At 44.9% G+C, this 21,945-nt stretch overlaps 1 protein-coding gene across 1 annotated transcript in view; it reads right to left on the bottom strand.

The window, feature by feature from the left end:
- ITGAV (integrin subunit alpha V) overlaps nucleotides 1-21,945 on the bottom strand; it is a 447,435-nt gene that overhangs the window by 359,402 nt on the left and 66,088 nt on the right. The window contains exons 5-7 of the mRNA XM_069225776.1: nucleotides 19,850-19,911; nucleotides 11,143-11,188; nucleotides 4,336-4,461 (exon numbers count right to left, since the gene is read on the bottom strand). Coding sequence (XP_069081877.1) covers nucleotides 4,336-4,461; nucleotides 11,143-11,188; nucleotides 19,850-19,911 — 234 coding nt within the window. The remainder of the gene's footprint in view (nucleotides 1-4,335; nucleotides 4,462-11,142; nucleotides 11,189-19,849; nucleotides 19,912-21,945) is intronic.

Genomic DNA, 21,945 nt, shown 5'->3' on the forward strand with positions numbered 1-21,945 from the left:
ATTCTGGAGGCATCCATATGTAGAGTGATCTTTATTGGCACATTCTGAGCTTTCAGAAACTAAAGCTCTTTTTCCACTCACAGTAAAGGAGAATTAATTCATGGAGGTAACCCTTGCTCTGGACTGAGACGCTGCTTTGATTTAAGCAGTAACCCTGCTAGCCATTACACTGCAACATGTAGTAAACAGTAAGGTGAAACCAAGATGTGAGCCATGCTTCAAATCCAGCAATGCGAGTAGGTCCCAGGTGTACCAGGGATGTGCAGATATCCACAAGTACAAACTAAGTGGCTTAGAATTGTCATGTGGGTCACAGTGGATGCATCCGTTGCAGAAAAGTGATCACGGGTAGTGGTTTCAGAATACTTATTGACATCATAGAGCACCAAAGCAGTAAAAGTGTAGCAAAATCCAGCGTTTTGGGGGTTTCTACTGAAAAACAAATACTCCCTTTGGCTGGTGCTCTATCAGTTGTAATTCAGTTTAAAAGAAAGACGTGAACCACCGCTCCAACAACAATCCTGTAAGTGAGTAACTACGCAAACATAATGTTTTCAGCCACTAACAAAAAGGTACAGATATATCCTGCTGTTCATAGATTGAATCACTGGATGCTTCACATACGGAGCAACAATTTGAAGATTGCTTACTCATTCAGTTTTACTTTCTCACCTGTAAGGACAAACAAGGCAGATATTCTTGGCTTGACAGTGCAGGTGTCTGTCTGCAAGACATTTTGATTTTCTTCCCTCTTTTTAGAATTGAGTGTGTGTAAGCAGCATGTGCTAACACAGGTGCTCTTGCTTGCAAGAAACTATTCTTTTCAATAAAGGGCTTGTAATCCCCCCCATTGCTTACTGTTTATTGGCTTTAGTTTCACTCGTTTGTTGCCTCCTAATTAGCCAGCACAGGCCAAACGCCACTTCCATTCCTCACTGTGGAGCACCGACCAAGCACAAATTAATTCAACTCACTTTGTACCCGTCCGCTGCTCCCGACGTGATGGAGGTACTATTTATTCCTTTTCCCATCCCATTCCCCATGTTCCATGTAGTACACTGTCCCTCCTCCTCTACACTTCCCCTGTACCACCCTCCTCCCACTCTATTATTGCTCCCTCACCATCCCCCTTACACGCTCCACCTGGCAACCTATTTCTTTTTTTAACACATTGATCCTTTATTTTTTTAAGTATTGGTTCTTCTGGCCCTCAGCTAGCTACCCCTATGTTCTTTTGGGCGGGAAGGGGGATGTGTTTTGCAGTCACCTTGAAGAATGTGTGAGATGCATGTCAATTCTGGTTCATCAAAGCATCTGAAATGCTGTTGAAACAGTGAGATTTCTTATTTTGCTGGACTGAGAGGGAACGTCTTGTTTCTCAAAGCGAAACTTTCAGATGGGGTTCAGCCAGCACAGCACAAGTCACAGAGACATGTGTCCTGAATATTTGAACTGTGACTTCTTCCTATTCCACTGATAGGCAAGGGATGTGAGAACAGGCTTGGGACGCCTCATAGAGGGCACCCTGATAGCCTTAACGTTGAAGCTTTTCGTTTTCACCAGACTGATTTTTTTGTGCTACAGCCACTGTACACATATCTAGGGGCCCCCCAAGTACAACACTAAGCAAAGTTTATTTTGTGGCAAATATTAAAACCTGGCATCAGGAGAAAAGCAGAGATTAACGTGGAGCTGCGGTGAACAGGGCCTACAACTAACATGAATTCCAAATAAAAAAAATCCAATCTTGTCTTTTGAGAGGCTTAAATATAAGTGTAAATGGATAATCCTAGCTGCATGCTCTAGCCATAACTCTACTGCATCTTGGATTGAAAGAGTAGGGATGCTGGGAGATTAAGGTCACTGTCGTGAATCGGTTTCAGGGAGTTTTCAAATAATTACAAGCTCACCTTTACCTTCTTGAATATTCTACTAATTAGAGTTAAAAGGTATTTACAATTGTTTGCAGCTGTAGTATGCTCAGGAGCAAATCACCCCTTCTTGTTGTGTTGTCTGACAAAAAACACCCATGCAACTACTCACAAACTCAATCTAATTTAGGTTACAGCTGTCAGGAATGAGCCATGACATTTTCATGGTACTTGATCAGCAGACTCTTGCTCATTTCCAATGCCCATGTAGTAAGAACACCCGAGTCGACACTCCCCACATGAGCCGTTACATCCAGTCATTCAAAGGAGTTTTTCGTCTCATGAAGGGCTGTTACAAGTTTCCTTAACTTCTCCACACGGAGGCCAACGCAGTTGGCTACGCAGCAGGTTGGCTGACAGTTCTTCAGTTTTCATGTTTAAATCGCATTGTGGCCATTGAATCAGTTGCAGCAAGAACAGTGCCTTAACCCAGTGGCCACAAGAGAACAGTAATAGTTCATCAGCATTGTCTTTTAAGACCAATGCTCATTAATTGAACCCTCTGGTGTTTCCCTTCTTTTCTGTATTATATGTAAATTCTATTCATAACTTACAACAGGTATTGTTGAAGTTTTACACTTTGTCCCACCTACTTCCATCCTGTCTTTGCGAACATTCTTTGGCAAAAAGACTCCCTTGTCTTTCCATGTGAGGTTTTTAACTTCCCTTGGGGCATTTTTGTGGGTTATATGTCGGAACCATGGGTACCTAAACCACCTGTGGCTCAACAACGAGGTCTGAACAATGACCTCGTTCTAAACACTAATACCTTTACCACGAATGCGTTTACAACATTTTTACTGTTGTAAACGCATTCCTGGTAAAGGCATTACAAATCAGCATGCACGACCCAGCATGCATCCACCCCAGCCCCCCACCCCACCCCACCCCACAAACCTAAACCCTGATCCCCCCAAACTCTAATCACCCCCAGCCCCCACCCCAAAAATTAAAAATACCCAGAGTCCCCACCCCGCCCCTAAAACCTAAACCCTGCCCCCCTAAACCCTAATCACCCCTAGCCCCCCCACACCTCCAAACCACCACCCCTCCACCCCAAAACAGCCCCAGTCCCAGCCCAACTTACCTTCTCCTTCACCGCGTCCACTCCGACTCCCTTCTGTACCTTAACCACGCATGTACGTTGTTCAGACATGCGTGGTTGAGGTACCGAAACCAGGGAGTTGTGGAAAACAAAAGCGTTGTTTCGCTTTAGTTTTTCACAACCTCGTGGTTTCCCGACTCTTTCTTCCGAGTGTTTCCCATTTTTGTGAGTATCTAGAGTATTGTTAAAGCCGGATTCACTTCAATGGACTTCTCTGCTTTCATGGTGCAAAAGAGCCATTATGATTGCATCACATCATCCAGAAATAATGATCAAGAGCCACTCCCATTCACACATCAAAGAAACCGAGCCATGTAAAATTGGCTCATAATTAAGATTATTTGTTCTATCTTGGATGTAACGGTGACTCGAACTTAGTCAGCAGTATCTATGTGTCTGTCACTGGAGACAGTAACAATCTGACAAACTTAGGTTTGCTCCTTATAGGATGTTAACAAAACCTGAAACTGGTCTAAACACCTCGGTTTCTGCTCAGTTGTGCACTGCTAAGCCTGAATCAGGTGTAAAAATTGCTGTCTCATTCACTTACGCCCGCCATCATCTGTTTTGCCTCATTAAGCATGACAGGTGGCATATCCCTGGATTTATCAAGGTAACATAAGAATGATTCTAAATAGAAGACTACATTTAGGGCCAGATGTAGCAAAGGGTTTTACCCATTTTGTGTCTATGGGAAAATGTGTTTGTACATATGGCCCTTAGAATCAATATTGTGTAAAACATACTGATACGAATCATTTATGAAATACGTACAGGCTGCTTTGGTTCCACCCACAGGAGTGTTGATCTCTCACCTCATGCTATTAGCGATTTAGTGTATCTTTCCACCTTCCAGGGAGTACTTCCTTTGGAATTCATGTGGAACTATTTCACATCTGAAAAGTACACTCCATCATCACCCTACTTAGCACATATAATTGTTTATCTCCGACATGCATAGTGTACAGCAAGCAATCCTTTTTTAGTACTTTTCCACAGCAATGGATTAGCCAACAAGGCATGCTTTAATGGGCTAGACAGCACCTGTGCATGTAATACATCTAAACTTTATTGATGAATTCCTTTTTTTTTTTTTACATATGTTGGCACATTTAAAGCCAGACCTACTGTCACTGCCATTGATTCATATATTCAGAAATTAATATTCTGGTAAAATGACATGACAGTGAAATCACTAATTAGTCAGTTTTTGGAATGAAGCACAATTTCATTTACGAAATACGAGCAAGCCTGATGAACAATGAAACTGAAAAGTATTTCAGGATAGTTTGTTCTTACCTAAATAGCTGTCATCAAATTCTGCACCAGCAGATCGGGTAGCCAAATGATTTCTGTAAGCGATACTGTAACTACCAAGGTCATATTTCTTCAGAATTTCTTCCACTTCGTCTGAAATTAATTGACCTGCAAATGAAAAAATATGCACACAATTATGTATACCCCCCACCTGCAGACTCAAATAAACAATCAATAATTGAAATGAGATATGTGACCAAGCACACAAAATCATATTAAGAGGAGGACATTTAGAAGAGGGGTGGGGTTGCATTATTAATGCAAGATTAGCTCTTGAATCAGCGTTACAGGCAACTTGACCACAGCCTTTGCGAACTACGTGTACACTGGGCTTTAGGTCCCCAAACATAATTGATCATAATTTAGGTCTACCACACACTAGGTCGTGATGTTTCCAAGTACTGAATTCATTAATACATCTAAAATTGACTGTTCTCAAAAGTACCTCTAGGGGAGACATGGACCTCTGGGTTGTAAAATAATGATAGCCATTGATACACAGGAGTCATTCAATGCAGGCGATACTGATGTTCTTTAAGTAACAATGCTCACCAACATAAGAGCTCTACAGTGGCGGTTTTCTTTCTAAAGAAAATATGCCTTCAACACGTTTTAAGTTTAAGTTCATTTTCATGATACATGCTCTCAGCATCTTGTAGGAGTTTCTGGACAGTTATGTTTACTAAATCTCAGTCTGGACATGAGATCTATTTCTGGCAAGTTAATGTTCATAGTGATCTAGTGGAAGACAAACTTTCCTAATTTCCAAATGTTTCCTAATTAGTGGAATGCTTTGCTCACACATAGTTTTATAGCGCTTAATTAGATACTCTCTAGAAGTGTGAATCATTTGTTAGGCTTGAATAAGGCCTTGCGTTCTGCATGTACAGAAACGTGAACGTAGATTCATGTAAAAGAACCTTTGGATAATTATTTGTACAAACATTTTAAGTACAGCATTACTGAGTTTATTCTGACCTGCCCTTTTTCAGCATGACCTTTCCTGGATATTGTGTTACACTCAATGAAAGTCAAGAGGGGTATGTATGTTACTCCTTTGAAAATATGCAATGCATATTTTCTATCTCAAAATACATATTATATATATGGGACTCTTAGAGGAATGAGCTGACTTCACAGCCAAATAGAGAAAAGGCATGATGCAGAGCCTCATAAAATATCCCAAATTGGACCTGACACATATCCGCAATGAAATTAAGGATGCCAGAAAGGATCTTGTAAATGTAGAAGATCATACTGCATTGAAAGAGCTATATACAAAATGACAGATTGATTGGCAAAATATGAAGAGGAAGTTAAAGCCAAAAAACATCAGAAAATCCAATGCGATTAAATCGACTATGCAGAAGGCAAAATACTCATGTTTGCAAGAAAATACAATGTGTATAGGCAAGTAATGAGGCAAGAGGACATGCAGAAAAAACAAACCGAGTACCTTCACTGCGTCTAGTTCTGATGTGAGCAGGGACAATGCGGATCCAAACAATATGGGGAGAATGGAGGAGCGGTCAGGTTTTCAGAACGAGTATCGTCTTTTGCACCAGGCAGACAGACCAAGAAAAGACAGACGAGACTCAGAGGAAGGGGATGAGGAAAAGGCAGAAAAAAAGGTGAAGAACCAGAAGAAGTGGGTGGCGAGGCCACACAAACAGGGAGAACGACTCACCGGAACAGAAAGAACTGAGTGCCAAACTAACGGTTATGAACCCATCTAACCAGGATTAATCTATATCTGTTTATCAGGAAATTGAAGTTATGTAAATTACATAAAAGGTCAAAACGCAAGACTTATGTGCAGGGATTTGATGTTCCATGGTGTGACATGCAAACTGGTGGCGTGGAGGGATTATTAGCATTGGAAGTACTACACAGAGAGGGGGGATGTGAGGACCCTAATGTCAATTTGTCTCAAATCTTGGATACATTAGGGATGATATGAACAGCCCGAGCAATAGCAGTTTCAAACCCAAATCCCGCCTTATTCTATCCCTACCACATGGCAATATTGATGTTTTTCAGGACATCATTATTAAGGAATTGATGGCCCTGAGAGGTAAAATCAGGAAGGATCTTGATAACTTAATTCCTTCTCAGAAAAAAGCTTTAACCACATTACAATCGGACCACACGATAGTCCTAAAGCCCTCTGACAAGGGGGGAATGTTGTTGTGATGGATGTGGCTATGTATGAGTAAGAAATCTTGAGACAGCTGTCACAGCTTCAATGCTATGAGGAAATTACCCTAGAAATATATAGGACTGCGGTCCATCAATATCACAACTGTCTTACTGAATAGCGTGATCGGGGTATGGGAGTCTTGGATGATGATGAATACAGTTTTTAAGAAAGGAATCATCCGAGGTTATTGTGTGTTACCCAACGTGTTACCAATCCTCTAGGGAGACCTATGTTTATGTGTTGATAGGGACAGACTATAACGATGATTTATTTTTGCTTCAGAATGGCACCCTTGAGAAAGCGTGCATGTATGGTTTTGAAAAAAATGAATGACAATCCTTATAATTTGAGGTGTACCACCACTTTAAGCACAAAGGATTTTTTAGATGTCAGACTGTGGGTGAAAAATGGGAGAGTAGACGCCACGATACATTGTATGGCGACTGCTGGCAACAGCGTGCTACACTATAACAGTTATCCCAAAATGTTGTCAACAGCATCCCCTATGGGGAAATGCTACAACAGGGTATATAGCACTGACACTGAGTTTAGGAAACAATCACTACACGTGAAGCAAGGATTTCAGAACAGGGAATATACAGCCAAAGTATGTTTGGCCTAAAAGAAGGCAGCTCCTCTTACGAGGAAACCACCTACTATATCCCAATGAGGACAGAAACACCAAAGACAAAAATATACATTTCATTACCACATACAATTCCTCCTCGAATAGTATCAGAAATTTAATGGGTAAACATTGGGACATTTTGAAAAAAGATAGAGTGACAGGCCCAGAACTACCACTCGAGCCCTCAATCACAAACAGAAGAGGCAGGACCCCGGGGGATTGCCTTACACACAGTTATCATAGAGGGACTCACACTGCCACAACTTGGCTGACTAAACGTAACAGATTCTACAAGTGCGGCCATTGCAAAGCCTGCTGATATGCATCGAGTACTGTAAGATTCTCAACATCTGAGGGGCACAAAATCGAAATCAGGCAATTCTTAAACTGTGCATCGGACTTCTGTATCTATAGTCTCCAGTATCCATGTTCACTCACTGCGGTCGGGGTGGGCGGGTGGGGATAAAAGCAACTGCGGTCGGGGTGGGCGGGTGGGGATAAAAGCAACTGCGGTCGGGGTGGGCGGGTGGGGATAAAAGCAACTGCGGTCGGGGTGGGCGGGTGGGGGTAAAAGCAACTGCAGTCGTTTGGTAAAAGCAACTGCGGCTGGGGTGGGCGTAAAAAGCAACTGCGGCTGGGGTGGGCGTAAAAAGCAACTGCGGCTGGGGTGGGCGTAAAAAGCAACTGCGGCTGGGGTGGGCGTAAAAAGCAACTGCGGCTGGGGTGGGCGGGTGGGGGTAAAAAGCAACTGCGGCTGGGGTGGGCGGGTGGGGGTAAAAAGCAACTGCGGCTGGGGTGGGCGGGTGGGGGTAAAAAGCAACTGCGGCTGGGGTGGGCGGGTGGGGGTAAAAAGCAACTGCGGCTGGGGTGGGTGGGTGGGGGTAAAAAGCAACTGCGGCCGGGGTGGGCGGGTGGGGGTAAAAAGCAACTGCGGCCGGGGTGGGCGGGTGGGGGTAAAAAGCAAAAGCGGCCGGGGTGGGCGGGTGGGGGTCAAAAGCAAAAGCGGCCGGGGTGGGCGGGTGGGGGTCAAAAGCAAAAGCGGCCGGGTGGTCGTTGTAAAAAGCAAAAGTGGCCGGGGTGGGCAGGTGGTCGTTGTAAAAAGCAAAAGCGGCCGGGGTGGGCGGGTGGTCGTGGTAAAAAGCAAAAGTGGCCGGGGTGGGCGGGTGGTCGTGGTAAAAAGCAAAAGTGGCCGGGGTGGGCGGGTGGGGGTAAAAAGCAAAAGCGGCCGGGGTGGGCGGGTGGGGGTAAAAAGCAAAAGCGGCCGGGGTGGGCGGGTGGGGGTAAAAAGCAAAAGCGGCCGGGGTGGGCGGGTGGGGGTAAAAAGCAAAAGCGCCCAGGGTGGGCGGGTGGGGGTGAAAAGCAAAAGCGGCCAAGAAAGGCAGGTGGGGGGAAAAAGCAATGGTGGCCAGGGCGGGCGGGTGCGAGCAACAGCGGCCAGGGAGGGCGGGTGGGGTGCGAGCAACAGCGGCCAGGGAGGGCGGGTGGGGGAGGAGCAACAGCGGCCAGGGAGGGCGGGTGGGGGAGGAGCAACAGCGGCCAGGGAGGGTGGGTGGGGGGGAGCAACAGGGGCCAGGGAGGGCGGGTGGGGGGGAGCAACAGGGGCCAGGGAGGGCGGGTGGGTGGGAGCAACAGCGGCCAGGGAGGGCAGGCGGGTGGGAGCAACAGCGGCCAGGGAGGGCGGGCGGGTGGGAGCAACAGCGGCCAGGGAGGGCGGGCGGGTGGGAGCAACAGCGGCCAGGGAGGGCGGGCGGGTGGGAGCTACAGCGGCCAGGGAGGGCGGGCGGGTGGGAGCTACAGCGGCCAGGGAGGGCGGGAGCTACAGCGGCCAGGGAGGGCGGGTGGGTGGGAGCTACAGCGGCCAGGGAGGGCGGGTGGGGGGAGCAATAGTGGCGTGGGGGGGAGAAACAGCAGAGGGCAGGTGGGGGGGGACAACAGCAGCCAGCGATGGTGGGTGGGGGAAAAAAAAGCAACGGTGGCCAGGAAGGGCAGGTGGGAGGGGGGTTGGGGGGAAAGGAACAGCGGCCAACCTTTCTGACTCACACCTTCCCTTCTTCCAAAGCTATTCCATAAGGTAAATGTTTATTATGCAGAATTCCTGTATATCTTGGCCAACTTCAAGAGCAAGTTTACCACTCCATAAAGGCTCATCTTGTTATAATTGTAGAATCCTGAAAATCATTATGGTAATTATGTGGTAAAACACTACAAAATCAACTAGTTTACCGTCAAAAGGCAGGAGAGTTTCAACAAATTCTAAGGTGAAAAGTTAAGGTGCTAATGAGTTTGGATTGCCCCTGAAGTTCCCTAGGATAGGTAAGTTTGGGCTTCATGAAAGTGGAAGTCTCACTCAAGACTTTTAGCTGGTGGTAGCACCCATGGGTCCATGGCACACACATGTCCACCAGGTGGGACCTGGGAAATGGACTTTGGCTTGAGGATCCAAATACGGAAAACGTCAGACAGATATTTCAAATGGTTATGTAATCATTGAGACCAGCTGCAGCCATCAAAATATATCCTTAAATTCTAGTGTAAAAGAAAAAATGTCTGTGTCACTCTGTCTAGAAAAACGTAGATATGGGCTCCCACATATTAAGAGATGTTACTAGGCTTGTCAAGGATGTGGCAGACCCACCAAGGTGAAGTTCTAAAATGTTTCTCTGTAGAACCTTAGACATTTAAATGTTTTTTGGGGGTCAGTTCTGGACAGCTGAGCTGCAAGGTCTTCAGCGTCTCTCGTTCTCTCCTGAAATGCTCCACAGACTGCAAAGCTTCCTGGTCTTCCACAGAAGTAAGTTCCGCCAGTTTCTAGGCCTGAACTTGGGATGGTGTCCGGTCTCCTCACAGAGCCCAGACATAAGAACTATCAACTGAATAGGGACAGTATTTATCCATCATTGAGGGCAACAGTGGGAAACCTGGATAAACCAAAGCCCACACTTTATCTTGATTTATTTTGATTTAGAAAAATACTCCAGCCAGTTCACAGTCTATTTTCCTGACCTTCTCTATATGTTAATGGTCATTCTAGGGTGCACACGAGGGCTGGTATCCAACTGTCAGGAGAATTCAGATTCCACCCAGACTCTTTAGGGCAGTGCTGTTGCTAAGTAACTAGTAGGCAGGCGGGAACTGGCTGTCAGGGAAGCAGGTGTATTTTCTTCAGTTCACCAGACATCTATAGATTCAAAGGGACAAGATCCCAGTGGCACCATCATGCATATTATAAATAGACACACCAGTACACTGACAACCAGAAGGAAGGCAATAATGAGAGCAGACTCAGTGTCCTCACGAAGATACAATTCAGTGTATGTAGGATCCCAATGAGACAATTCTCGAGTAACATTCCAGAGTCAGCATTCTGCACCCACACCTCGAGAAACGCTGTAAAGAAAGTCTTACATGGATTTCATAGAGATGGTTGGTGGTTACAGGTCAATTAATTACAATGCTGCCTCAAACTTCCATGGAAACTGCCATCTGTTAGCCAGTCAACTAGATGTTGAAAGGGTCTCTGGGGCAGAGTATCAATGACAGCAGCATGCAGGTTATCACAATCAAGTTATCACATTGAAGTGAGCTAGGATGTTGCATGAAGAATGTGGACCTAAGAGATGGGGGATGAGGACTTAGGAGTGAGAGATCAAATATGATGATTAAGGACTATGATGATGGATGGGGACTGAGAAGTGATTGATGAGGTTTGTTGAAAAAGATGTGAAGAGCCAGGGATAAACAGCAGGGCTGAGGAGCAGGAAGCAATGGATGAGGGTTGATGACTACGGCTTGAGGAGCAAGGGATCAGGATTGAGAGGTAAAGAGTGTGAGAGATGATGATAGCCTAAAGTGGATACTGTGACATAGATATTTTTAATACCACCAAAATAACTTTTTTTCACATCAGATCCACAATCTACTCATCGAAAGCTATGCAAACAGGTTTTGTAGCATACTGTACCTTGCCAGTAAAAGCTACCAGGCCCTCCTAGAAGCACTCGATCTGCCTAAGAAGATACAAAAGAAATAATTCAGTACTTTGCTTTTTCTTAGGCAGTAAGGCAAAATAAATAGCAATATAAAAATAACTCAATGATTGAACTTGTACAGGCTCCACTTTATTTTGAGATAACTGATCCTCAACCACCTAGTTCATTCTAGAATTAAGACCATTTAAATGTTTTTGCTTGTATGCGTTCAAATCTGAATAGAAAGTGTTTTATCAAAGCTGCACAGACATATTTTATGTACCTTTTACTTAATGGTTCCTAGTATAACTAGGGGAAATCTATTGCATTAGTATTATAAGAAGGAGACTGGAACATGAAGTTACCTGAAGCTTCATAGGTTTATCTTTATGGTGCGAAAATACACCACTGCAAGCAAAACACATTGATCTAATACTAATGCTTTGAAAAAACAAAATTAAAAGCTTTAATTAACATAGCTTTCCAGCATCGAGCATACTAATTTGGGAAAAGGATCAACTGCATGTGCAGATTGTTTTCCCTAACATACAAAAGTAAAAAAGTAATGGGGGTGCAACACACAAGTAGAACCCTGTTGTAGGAAACAGGCTCTTCATATAGTGGACTAAAAAGAGGTACATTGTGCAAAGAGTCCAGACAAATCTCGAAGGAATTACACAGGAACAAATGACACTCCAGATGTTCTCTTTTATTGCAGTGTGGGCGAGCAGTTATGCATATAGGAGAATAGTACGAAGCATATATTGCACACACATAGGTAGTACGTGAGACACACACACAAAAAAGATATCAGTTACCAATTTCTAAAAATAATACATACTTTTATTTCAATTTAGATACCAAGATCAATATACTATCTCAAAGTAAGAAATAGTGTGCACAGAGTCCAAGGGTTCCCCTTAGAGGTAAGATAGTGGCAAAATTTGATAATTCTAATGCTCTATTTTGTGGTAGTGTGGTGGAGCAGTAGGCTTATCAGAGGGTAGTGTTAAGCATTTGTTGTACACACACAGGCAATAAATGAGGAACACACACACAAAGACTTAAATCCAGGCCAATAGGTTTTATATAGAAAAATATATTTTCTTAACTTATTTTTAGAACCACAAGTTCAAGATTACAAGTAAATACATAAAATGCAAGGTGCTCCACATAGGTAAGTTAGGAACTTTGAATTAGACTACAAACATACACAGTTTTAGTTAAAATGGCAATAAGCTATTTTAAAAATGGACACTGCAAAAATCAACAGTTCCTAGGGGAGGTAATGAATGGTTAGTTTGTCAGGTAAGTAAGACACTTACAAGTTCAAGTTCCTTGGCATAGGCAGTCCACCATTGGGGGTTCAAGGCAACCCCAAAGTTACCACACCAGCAGCACAGGGCCGGTCAGATGCAGAGGTCAAAGAGGTGCCCAAAACACATAAGCGCCTATGAAGAACAGGGGTGCTCCGGTTCCAATCTGCCAGCAGGTAAGTACACGCGTCCTTGGAGGGCAGACCAGGGGGGTTTTGTAGAGCACTGGGGGGGGGACACAAGTAGGCACACAAAACACACCCTCAGTGGCACAGGGGCGGCCGGGTGCGGTGTGCAAAGCAGGCGTCGGGTTTTGTATAGGACTCAATGGAGGGACCCGGGTGTTACTCTAGCGGTTACGGCAGGGCACAGGGGGGGCTTCTCGGGCCAGCCACCAACTGGGCTAGGTAGAGGGTTGCCTGGTGGGCACTCCTTCACTGAAGTTCAGTTTGTTCTGCTCCTGGGGGCTGCGGGTGCAGTGCTTGGTCCAGGCGTTGGGTTTCTTGTTACAGGCAGTCGCGGTCAGGGGGAGCCTCTGGATTCTCTCTGCATCCGTCGCTGTGCGGGTCCGGGGGGGGTCGTCTTGTGTTACTCACAAGGTTTCAGTTGCATGGGAGTCCTCCCTGTACTGTTGGTTCTCTGGAGCTCGAGCTGGGGGCGTCGGGTGCAGAGGGTGAAGTCTCACGCTTCAGGTGGGAAGTTGCTTCTTTGTTGCACAGATGTTGCTGTGGGTGAACAGTGCTGCTCTTCTCTGGAGTTTCTTGGTCCTTCGGGTTTCAGGGCAGTCCGCTGAGGCTTCAGAGGTCGCTGGTCCCTCTCGGGTGAGTCGCTGTGCAGTTTTCTTTGAGTCAGGAGACAGGCCGGTAGGGCTGGGGCCAAAGCAGTTGTCGTCTCTGCAGGGCTTTCAGGTCAGCAGTCCTTCTTTTTGTTTCAGGTTGCAGGAATCTGATTTCCTGGGCTCTGGGGTGCCCCTAAATACTAAATTTAGGGGTGTGTTTAGGTCAGGAGGGCAGTAGCCAATGGCTACTGTCCTGGAGGGAGGCTAGACCCTCTTTGTGCCTCCTCCCTGAGGGAAGGGGGGCACATCCTAATCCTATTGGGGGAATCCTCCAAACTTAAGATGGAGGATTTCTAAAGGCATGGGTCACCTCAGCTCAGGACACCTTAGGGGCTGTCCTGACTGGTGGGTGACTCCTCCTTGTTTTTCTCATTATATCCTCCAGCCTTGCCGACAAAAGTGGGGGCAGTGGCCGGAGGGGCGGGCATCTCCACTAGCTGGGATGCCCTGGGGTGCTGTAACAAAAGCCATGAGCCTTTGAGGCTCACCGCCAGGTGTTACAGGTCCTGCAGGGGGAGGTGAGAAGCACCTCCACCCAGTACAGGCTTTGTTCCTGGCCACAGAGTGACAAAGGCACTGTCCCCATGTGGCCAGCAACTGGTCTGGTTTGGCAGGCTGGCAGAAACTGGTCAGCCTAACACTAGGAGTCGGACTGGTATTCAGGGGGCATCTCTAAGATGCCCTCTGGGTGTATTTTACAATAAATCACTCACTGGCATCAGTGGGCATTTATTGTACTGAGAAGTTTGATACCAAACTTCCCAGATTTCAGTGTAGCCATTATGGAACTGGAAGTTTGTGTTTGACAAACTCCCAGACCATATACTCTTTATGGCTACCCTGCACTTACAATGTCTAAGGTTTTGCTTAGACACTGTAGGGGCATAGTGCTCATGCACATATGCCCTCACCTGTGGTAAAGTGCACCCTGTCTTAGGGATGTAAGGCCTGCTAGAGGGGTGACTTACCTATGCCACAGGCAGTGTGAGGTTGGTATGGCACTCTGAGGGGAGTGCCATGTCGACTTAGTCATTTTCTCCCCACCAGCACACACAAGCTGTGAGGCAGTGTGTATGTGCTGAGTGAGGGGTCCCCAGGGTGGCAAAAGACATGCTGCAGCCCTTAGAGACCTTCTCTGGCATCAGGGCCTTTGGTACCAGGGGTACCATTTACAAGGGACTTATCAGGGTGCCAGTGCTGTGCCAATTGTGGAAGCAAAGGTACAGTTTAGGGAAAGAACACTGGTGCTGGGGCCTGGTTAGCAGGGTCCCAGCACACTTTCAATCATTAATGGCATCAGCAAAAGGCAAAATATCAGGGGGTAACCATGCCAAGGAGGCATTTCCTTACAGTAATGTTATCCTATTAGGGCATACTGTATTCAGGCACTTAAAAATGACCTACAGGACTGTTCTTCTGGAGTTAAGGTAAGTATCAGTTCAGGAAGCACTGAGGCATCCGGGTGAAGAGGTGGTTTTCAGCTTCAGGTGCCCTAATGTTATCCTATGGGAAAAAAACAGACACTGGATATGGGTACTTAGAAACAACTAACAGGACTGTCTTTCTGGACCTAAGAGGACTATAAAGCAAGGTCCAAGGCCACACCAACAGTTCACCTTGGGGAACTGTGGGGTACCCAGGTGCAGAGGTGTGTGACTGTGTTTGGTGTCCAATTCACTTCAATGGAGATCGGTCTGGTCAGACACAGGGTGCACCTTTGGACTGGAGGGCAGTTCGTGGGAACCCACAGGGGAGCTCCACCATTGAGATCCTCTGGCACTTAGGATCACTGTTGGCCCACTTCTCCTCGTGCTGTGGGGCTCAGGTGCCATAGTGGCTTTTGGCATTGGTTCCAGTGCAGGCGATACTCTTGGTTAGAAGGGTCCTGCAGAAAGAGGCTGCAGAAAACATGGGGAAGTCCATTGTTGGCAAACCCAATGCGGGTTTTGCCTCTGGAGAGCCTGGGGACAAAGCTGGCACCGTTGGCCCACTTCAACTTGTGCTAGGGGGCATGGGTGCAGTGGTGCTGTCCAGTGTTGGGTTTTGGTGTTCTGGAGTCTTCTTTGGTGCCTGCAGGGTGCATGGAAGCAGCTCTGCTACTCAACAGGAGATCCTAGATATTTTTTGAAGTGCAGCAAGCTTTCAGAGGGAGAACAGCTGCAGGACAATTTGTCTTTTGAGCAACTGTTGAGGACAGCAAGCAGACCAGTGAGGCTGGGGCCAAGTCAGTTGTTGCTACTCAGTTCTTGCAGCTCTTCGGGTTCTTCTCCTTCTGTAGTCCAGCGAATTTGAATTCCTAGTATCAGAGTGTGCTCTAAATACTCAATTAAGGGGCATTAAGGGGAGTGAAAGGTAGTAGCCTGTGCACTACTTACCCCTGGGGTCATTACCCCCCCTAAATGACCACTTCCTTTGGGGAATGAACATCACCCTGTCCCAGAATTCCTAGTTCCACCCCACGCAAGATTGCGGAATCCCTAATTTTGTGTTCACGTCAGGCTTGTCACGCCTAAAGTGTCCAGTCTCGCAGTGCAACACGCCGCCTGCATAGCTAATTTCCCACCTGTCCAGGTGCCAACTGGGCCCTGGCCAGGGGGCCAGCTTCTCATCACCTCTGAGGGAAAACAGATCTGGATAACAAGGGGGGTGGGCCCTTTAAAGCCCCCTGCCTTGAAATGCAGATTTGCAGGTGATCCTATTGGGTGGGGTATGAAACACCCCTGCCAGACCAGGCTTTTTTCCTGACTGCCTGAGAGCAGAGGCTATCTCCCTTGGAGGTCAGAAACTTGTCTGTTGGTGGCAGGGCGGTGGAAACCAGTCAGTCAGCACATCAGTAGTTGGTACGTTTTCACGTGGCACCTCTAATGGGGGCCCTGGGTGCATGTATTAATATATTCATCACTGAAATCAGTGAGGGCACTAGATGTTTGATACCAAACATCCCTAGTTGCAGTGAAGCCATCATGTAGCTGGGGAACTCATGTTGACCAGTGTTCAGCACATGTATTTAAAATCGTTTCCCTGATCACTTACTATGTCTAAGAATCGACAAAGACAAAGCGGGGTCATATCTGCTGTTGCAGATATGTCCACACATGTAATATAGTGCACCCTTCCTTAGGGCTGTAAGGCCTGCTGTAGGGGGTGACTTACAAATATTATATGCAGTATTGGGGGACATGGCACACAAGTGTGTGTCATGTCGTGTTTTACCTTTTTAGAGCACCTTGTCACAAAGCCTGCAGTAGCAGACTGTATGAGTTTCTTTCTGGGTCCCCTAGAGCGGCACCAATTTAATGCAGTTCTTAGGGGCCTCCTTTAGTACCTATGCCTTAGGTACCAGAGGTACCACTTACTAGGGACTTACCGAAGTGTTAAAGGCCTGGCCACTTAGGGATCAAGTGACCAGTGGTCTTGTTTTTGGGGAAAAAACACTGGTACTGGGGACGTGGTTAGCAGGAACTCAGTGTACTTCAGTCAGAGTTGCACCAGAAACCAACAAAAAGTGGGGGGACTACTGCAACCAAAAACCAGTTTCCTACACCCGTCCCCTGCAAGTTCCTCAAATATGAAGGCAAAATATAGACTGGTCAATGCCTCCTATATAATTTTTTTGCAAGTTTGTCTGATGTCACAAGGTGAATAATGTATTAGGTGTGGGTTTCATATCCAAGCTTTCTAAACAGACCTATTGTTTCCAATATCTATATTGCAGGTTTTCTTTCTTTCAATTACTGACTTTTTTTCCCCCAGCGTCTCTAAGTCACTGACTTGAGGCTTTCCTAATGACATTCGCTCACCCCCGAAAATTATTTCTCCTTAACCTAATTTAATTGTCTGTTTCAGTATATATTTCCTTGTCCAACAGAGAACCCTCATTGCAATATATTGATATTGTGTTTATATAGCACTTACTACCCTCGATGAGGTGTTGAAGCACTTTACGGTGAGTAGCACACTATTCCAGAACCCAAGGTTAGTGGGTAATCCAGCGGTTACTGCAATTAGTCATGAGCTCTCAAGAACAATTGCATGCATATTCTATAGGTACCTTGTGACAGATCATATTAATACTAGTTAGATGTGATCATTAGTGGGGGCTATGTGGTTTCAGGTGAATGACTGGGGAGACAGATAGGCTACCAGAAAGTAGGTCATGTTAGATTACAGGGATAGTGTTTTTAAGGAGGAGAGTTTGTGAGTTCTGAAATGAGGTATCAGCCAATTGCAGAATTAAAGCAAGAGAGATTAAGGCAGACAGACATGAGACTGAGAGGAGGCTATACGGTATGAAAAGGATGGAAGGTAAGAAGATGGTCACTGAAAAAAAGAAAGAAGAATCAAGCAGAAGTAAGTAAAGATCAACTTTTCAAGTAAGGTTTTAGGAGTATAAAGGGAGAAGACTTTCAAAAATAGCAAGCAATTGGAGCATTTAAGCTTTAGAAAGAAAATACTTTATACATAGTGCTCCAATACATGAGGGATAATTATTGTACATCTCCCTGACTCTCCCTCTACCAGTTTCCCATAGCTACTTCAAGCATACATAGGCATGCACAAATACACATTTGTGTATGTCTTTACATGTGCTAGCATATTAAAAATAGAGTTATTGGTGTTGTCAATGCCTAATTCTGTTTGCAGCCTAGTGCTTTTGTTCCCTTGCAGATCACCTACAGCATCAACTGCACCCCTCAATACATCCTGACTATAAACTGCCCATATCCCATACCCTTCCCTAGGCACACCATCCAAGCTCACTATTCTCACTACACAAACATAATTTATCTTAGATTAATGAATGAGTAAATTGCAAGAGCAATGTCTGATGCAGCATGGCTGTGTGAAGTCCAGATCTTCGGGGCCAGGTGCTGGATGAGTTTCTGGACCCTCTCATTTACATGGAAAACATATTTAAGAATAAAAAAAACGATATAAAGTAATCTGCAGAGATTAAACCAACAGAAGCAGGAATTGTATTTCCACCCCAAGCAATGAGTTTTCATAGGGGAGAGTTAATGACCATTCCTACACGCCCTGCCTTGCACACAACAATTACCGAGAAACACTTGTAAGCTTTCAGTCCCAAGACCGTCCACAACCACTGTGCTGGAAGTCAATCTTTTTAAATGTAACTGCTAAATGCCACAATTATTCATCTCCTTACCAGGCTATTGGTATTGCCGTTTTAAATGTATAAGCGCAGGCTCTACCTGTAATTTTTAGGTCTCGCCTCCACACTACTTGTGCTTTGCTGCGAGATGTACTATTTATCATTTAGTAGGCTTACAATCAGCCCACAGCATACCACTGGTTGCTTCTGTCATTCTCATTCGTAATATTTGTGTTCTTCCCAGTCATTTTGGCATACTCCATTTTTTGGTTAATCTCTGCTTCAGTATGTTTCTTACTTTTATTCTCATGCGCAAAAATAATGCTTTTGAATTTCAAAAACACAAGGATACCTTTGATTTTACACACCCTGACACAAACTTCATACATTATAAAAGCATTTAGTTTCACATTTTATTTTTATTAACCCTATGATTTTATGAATCCTTTTATAACTTGAATGCCCTTCTATTTTACAATTGTTTTCTTTAACGTTAATCATTTCATGCCACTGCATGCATCTGTACTTCTTTTACACAATTTGAACATTTCGGATATTTTTCTCACTTTTATTGCCTCTTCCCTCCTACCCACACCCACCCCCACCCCCCCCAACACCATCCTACTGTCTGTGGTGCCCATTTCCTCCCACTCCCAGTGCTTGCTGTTTCCGGTGCAGAGCACCAGCATTTATTTTTGAGGGACGGCACTTATTTTTCTGCCTCAAGCATTCACTGCCCACTCCCCACCCTCCCAATGTCTGTGGTGCTTATTTCCACCTACCCCCCTCCCATTGTCTGTTATTCCCCACTCTGCCCACCATAAAAAAGCACTATGACAAGGCCAGGTTAGCCATGCCTTACCATCTTTTTAAGCTTCCTATTCCAATCCTGTTCCATACTGCTTGATTTTTATGTAACTTTTAGCAATGCTATACCCAACTATGCTGCTCTACAACATGGCTAAAAGGGATTGGCAAAGCCAATAGCTCCCACCCAGGTGAGACCTATTGGCTTTGCCAATGCTTGTTCTGTTCTCTGGTAGGATTTTGAAGAAAGCTAACTCAGCTGTTGTGGCTGTTAGGGCAGGACGATGAAAAGGAAGAAAAAGAGAAAAGGAGGAGATGAGGTGGGGAACTAAGAGGGAAGAGGGGGAGGGGGAAGAAGAGGGAAAAGAAATTGAAACAGTGAAATGCAAAGTAAGAAAAGGAAGGAAGAGGCAAGTGTGAGATGAGAAGAACGAGAGGAGGAAAGCAGGAAGTGGAGGGATAAATGTGATGAGGCAGGGAAGGCAGAGTTACTAGAGGGAGAGGGAGCAGGGAAATATGAGGGATCAGATTTGGGACAATAGAACACTGTACTGGACATGGTCCCTAGGTAATATGGGGTAAACAATAACTAGCATCAACAATAAAGGCAGAGATAAAAGACTTACCTTTGTAAAGTCAATACTAAATCCTCCTTGACAAAATCCTTGTCCTTCTGCATCAGAATGTGCTAGGAAAAAAGGGAAAACGCCAATGTAAAGATGAAAGAAGCTGTTAAAGGAGATAATTGACTGTAAGTTATATATACTACAGAGTATTTATGAATTATGAAACCATATTTACAGTAACTGGAGATGTGGCAGAGTATTTCTGGTTATGTGACATATTTCAGATTACATTTTAATGGCCTTGGAGGTTAATGACACTCAGCCCCAATCCAACTTGTTTTCCTTATAGCACAACAGCACACAACAGACCACTTGCCATTGGAGGAATAAAACTTTATCACAACTGACCATCCTCATCAACATGTTTTTTAGGGTATGGCTAAATTATTGTGTAAAAGTATCCTTTTAAGTGCAGTACATCAAGCTATAACTATTGTTGGAACTATCTTGTATGGCCCTTTCTAGAAAGCAGACACAAAAGAGGCAACAAGAGACTGTCTGGTCAAAAAACAAGTTGTGTCTGAATTATATCAATTAGAATAATAAATTCTCTGTGATGCCCCCTGGTTGTCCTGGCTCTCCTATCCTCCTACAATGAGGGTTCCTGTAAGTCTGCAAAGGCCCAGTCATCCACTGTTAGAAGTTTTAAGTCAGGGAGCGCTATGACCCCCTCGTAGGGGGATCCAATTATGGTTTGCAAGGTGATTCGGGGAGTGCCCCTATCCTACAGTAGTTGGCGTGCTCCACTATCCACTCACCGAAAGAAAGCCTGTGGGACTGCATGAGGCGTTTTCAGTAACAGGTAAATTTAGGCAGGTAAAACATTTTAAAGGTTGCCGGTCAGCCCAACAGTGAAAGTAGCAGCTTTCTCCAGTGGGAGACATATATTTTATATTCGGCAAAGATCCTGTCCAAGAATTTATACATGAACAGTTTGCGATCTTTCGTAATGTATACTCCGAGGTATGTGAAGCCCTCGGTCTGCCACTGAAGCTGACAGTCCCAGGCTTCCAGGGTGGAGTAAGCAGAGACTGTATCTGTTGTTACATTGGTCCATACCACAAATAGCCCATTTTGGCCTGGTGTATACTCCAACCATCAGAATGAACAACACTCTGCATAATTACGAGATGCGGAGGAATTACCTCCGACTACAAGATAATGGAGACCAGCATGCAGGACGCTGTGTTTTAGCACCAATTATTTTCCTCAATTTCATTTGTTTTTCCACAGTGACATTATGTCTGTTTTCAGCAGGCGAAATGCCTGGATGAATCTACAGACACGCAGTGTTCCCACAAAAATGTTAACTATCGGTGGTCCTGGTAAGAGCAGTTACTGGCCTCATTGGTAATTGTGGCCACTTGTATATTCCCTCAAATGCATTATTCAGAAGATGGCCTCATCACTAAGACAAGTTACTAAAGACTGTGCCGTCTTCCCCAGGCTCTCCCAGTTGAATTTCTCACCAAACCTGAAAAGGATAGGAAACAACAAACCACTGCTGCATGTGTTTGGCGTTTATACGTGACCTGAGGATACTGGATAACAAAACTGATGCAGAATGCTGTCAAGGGAAATGGATAAATTACTTGGGACTGAGATGAGAGTGGAAATCCTATCACTGTGCCAATCATTCTGGAATGAGGGCTGTCTTATCTTTTAAGAGACATCTACTATTATATCAGTCTAGAGTGCCATGCCAGAGTGAAAACAGCTATTTGTAGGCACAAAAGCCTAAAGCTGACTCTACCAGCTGCCCTAGGCTGTACTTTGTATTTTATTCCTCTTGTGAAACTTTTCCTGGTCTTAACCTGCGGTGGCCTGCAGTCTGGGAGATCTCTCTCCTTTTCTTTCCCTCTCTGCAAACCATCAGCAGTGCAATCTCCCAGAATATCAAGATTCAAATATTGACCTGCCAGAATATTGTGACAAAATATTAGGTAACACGATAGCATGAATGTAAACAAATAAACATCTACTATTTTAACTCCACAAATATGAATCTTGTCAATATATGAAAATAACAGAAAGCATTGTATTTCCTGATTTTCATTATTATACTACTAATTTAAAATATACAAATTCCATTGTAC

This window comes from Pleurodeles waltl, chromosome 3_1 (genome assembly GCF_031143425.1).
Source record: "Pleurodeles waltl isolate 20211129_DDA chromosome 3_1, aPleWal1.hap1.20221129, whole genome shotgun sequence".
NCBI lineage: Eukaryota > Metazoa > Chordata > Amphibia > Caudata > Salamandridae > Pleurodeles > Pleurodeles waltl.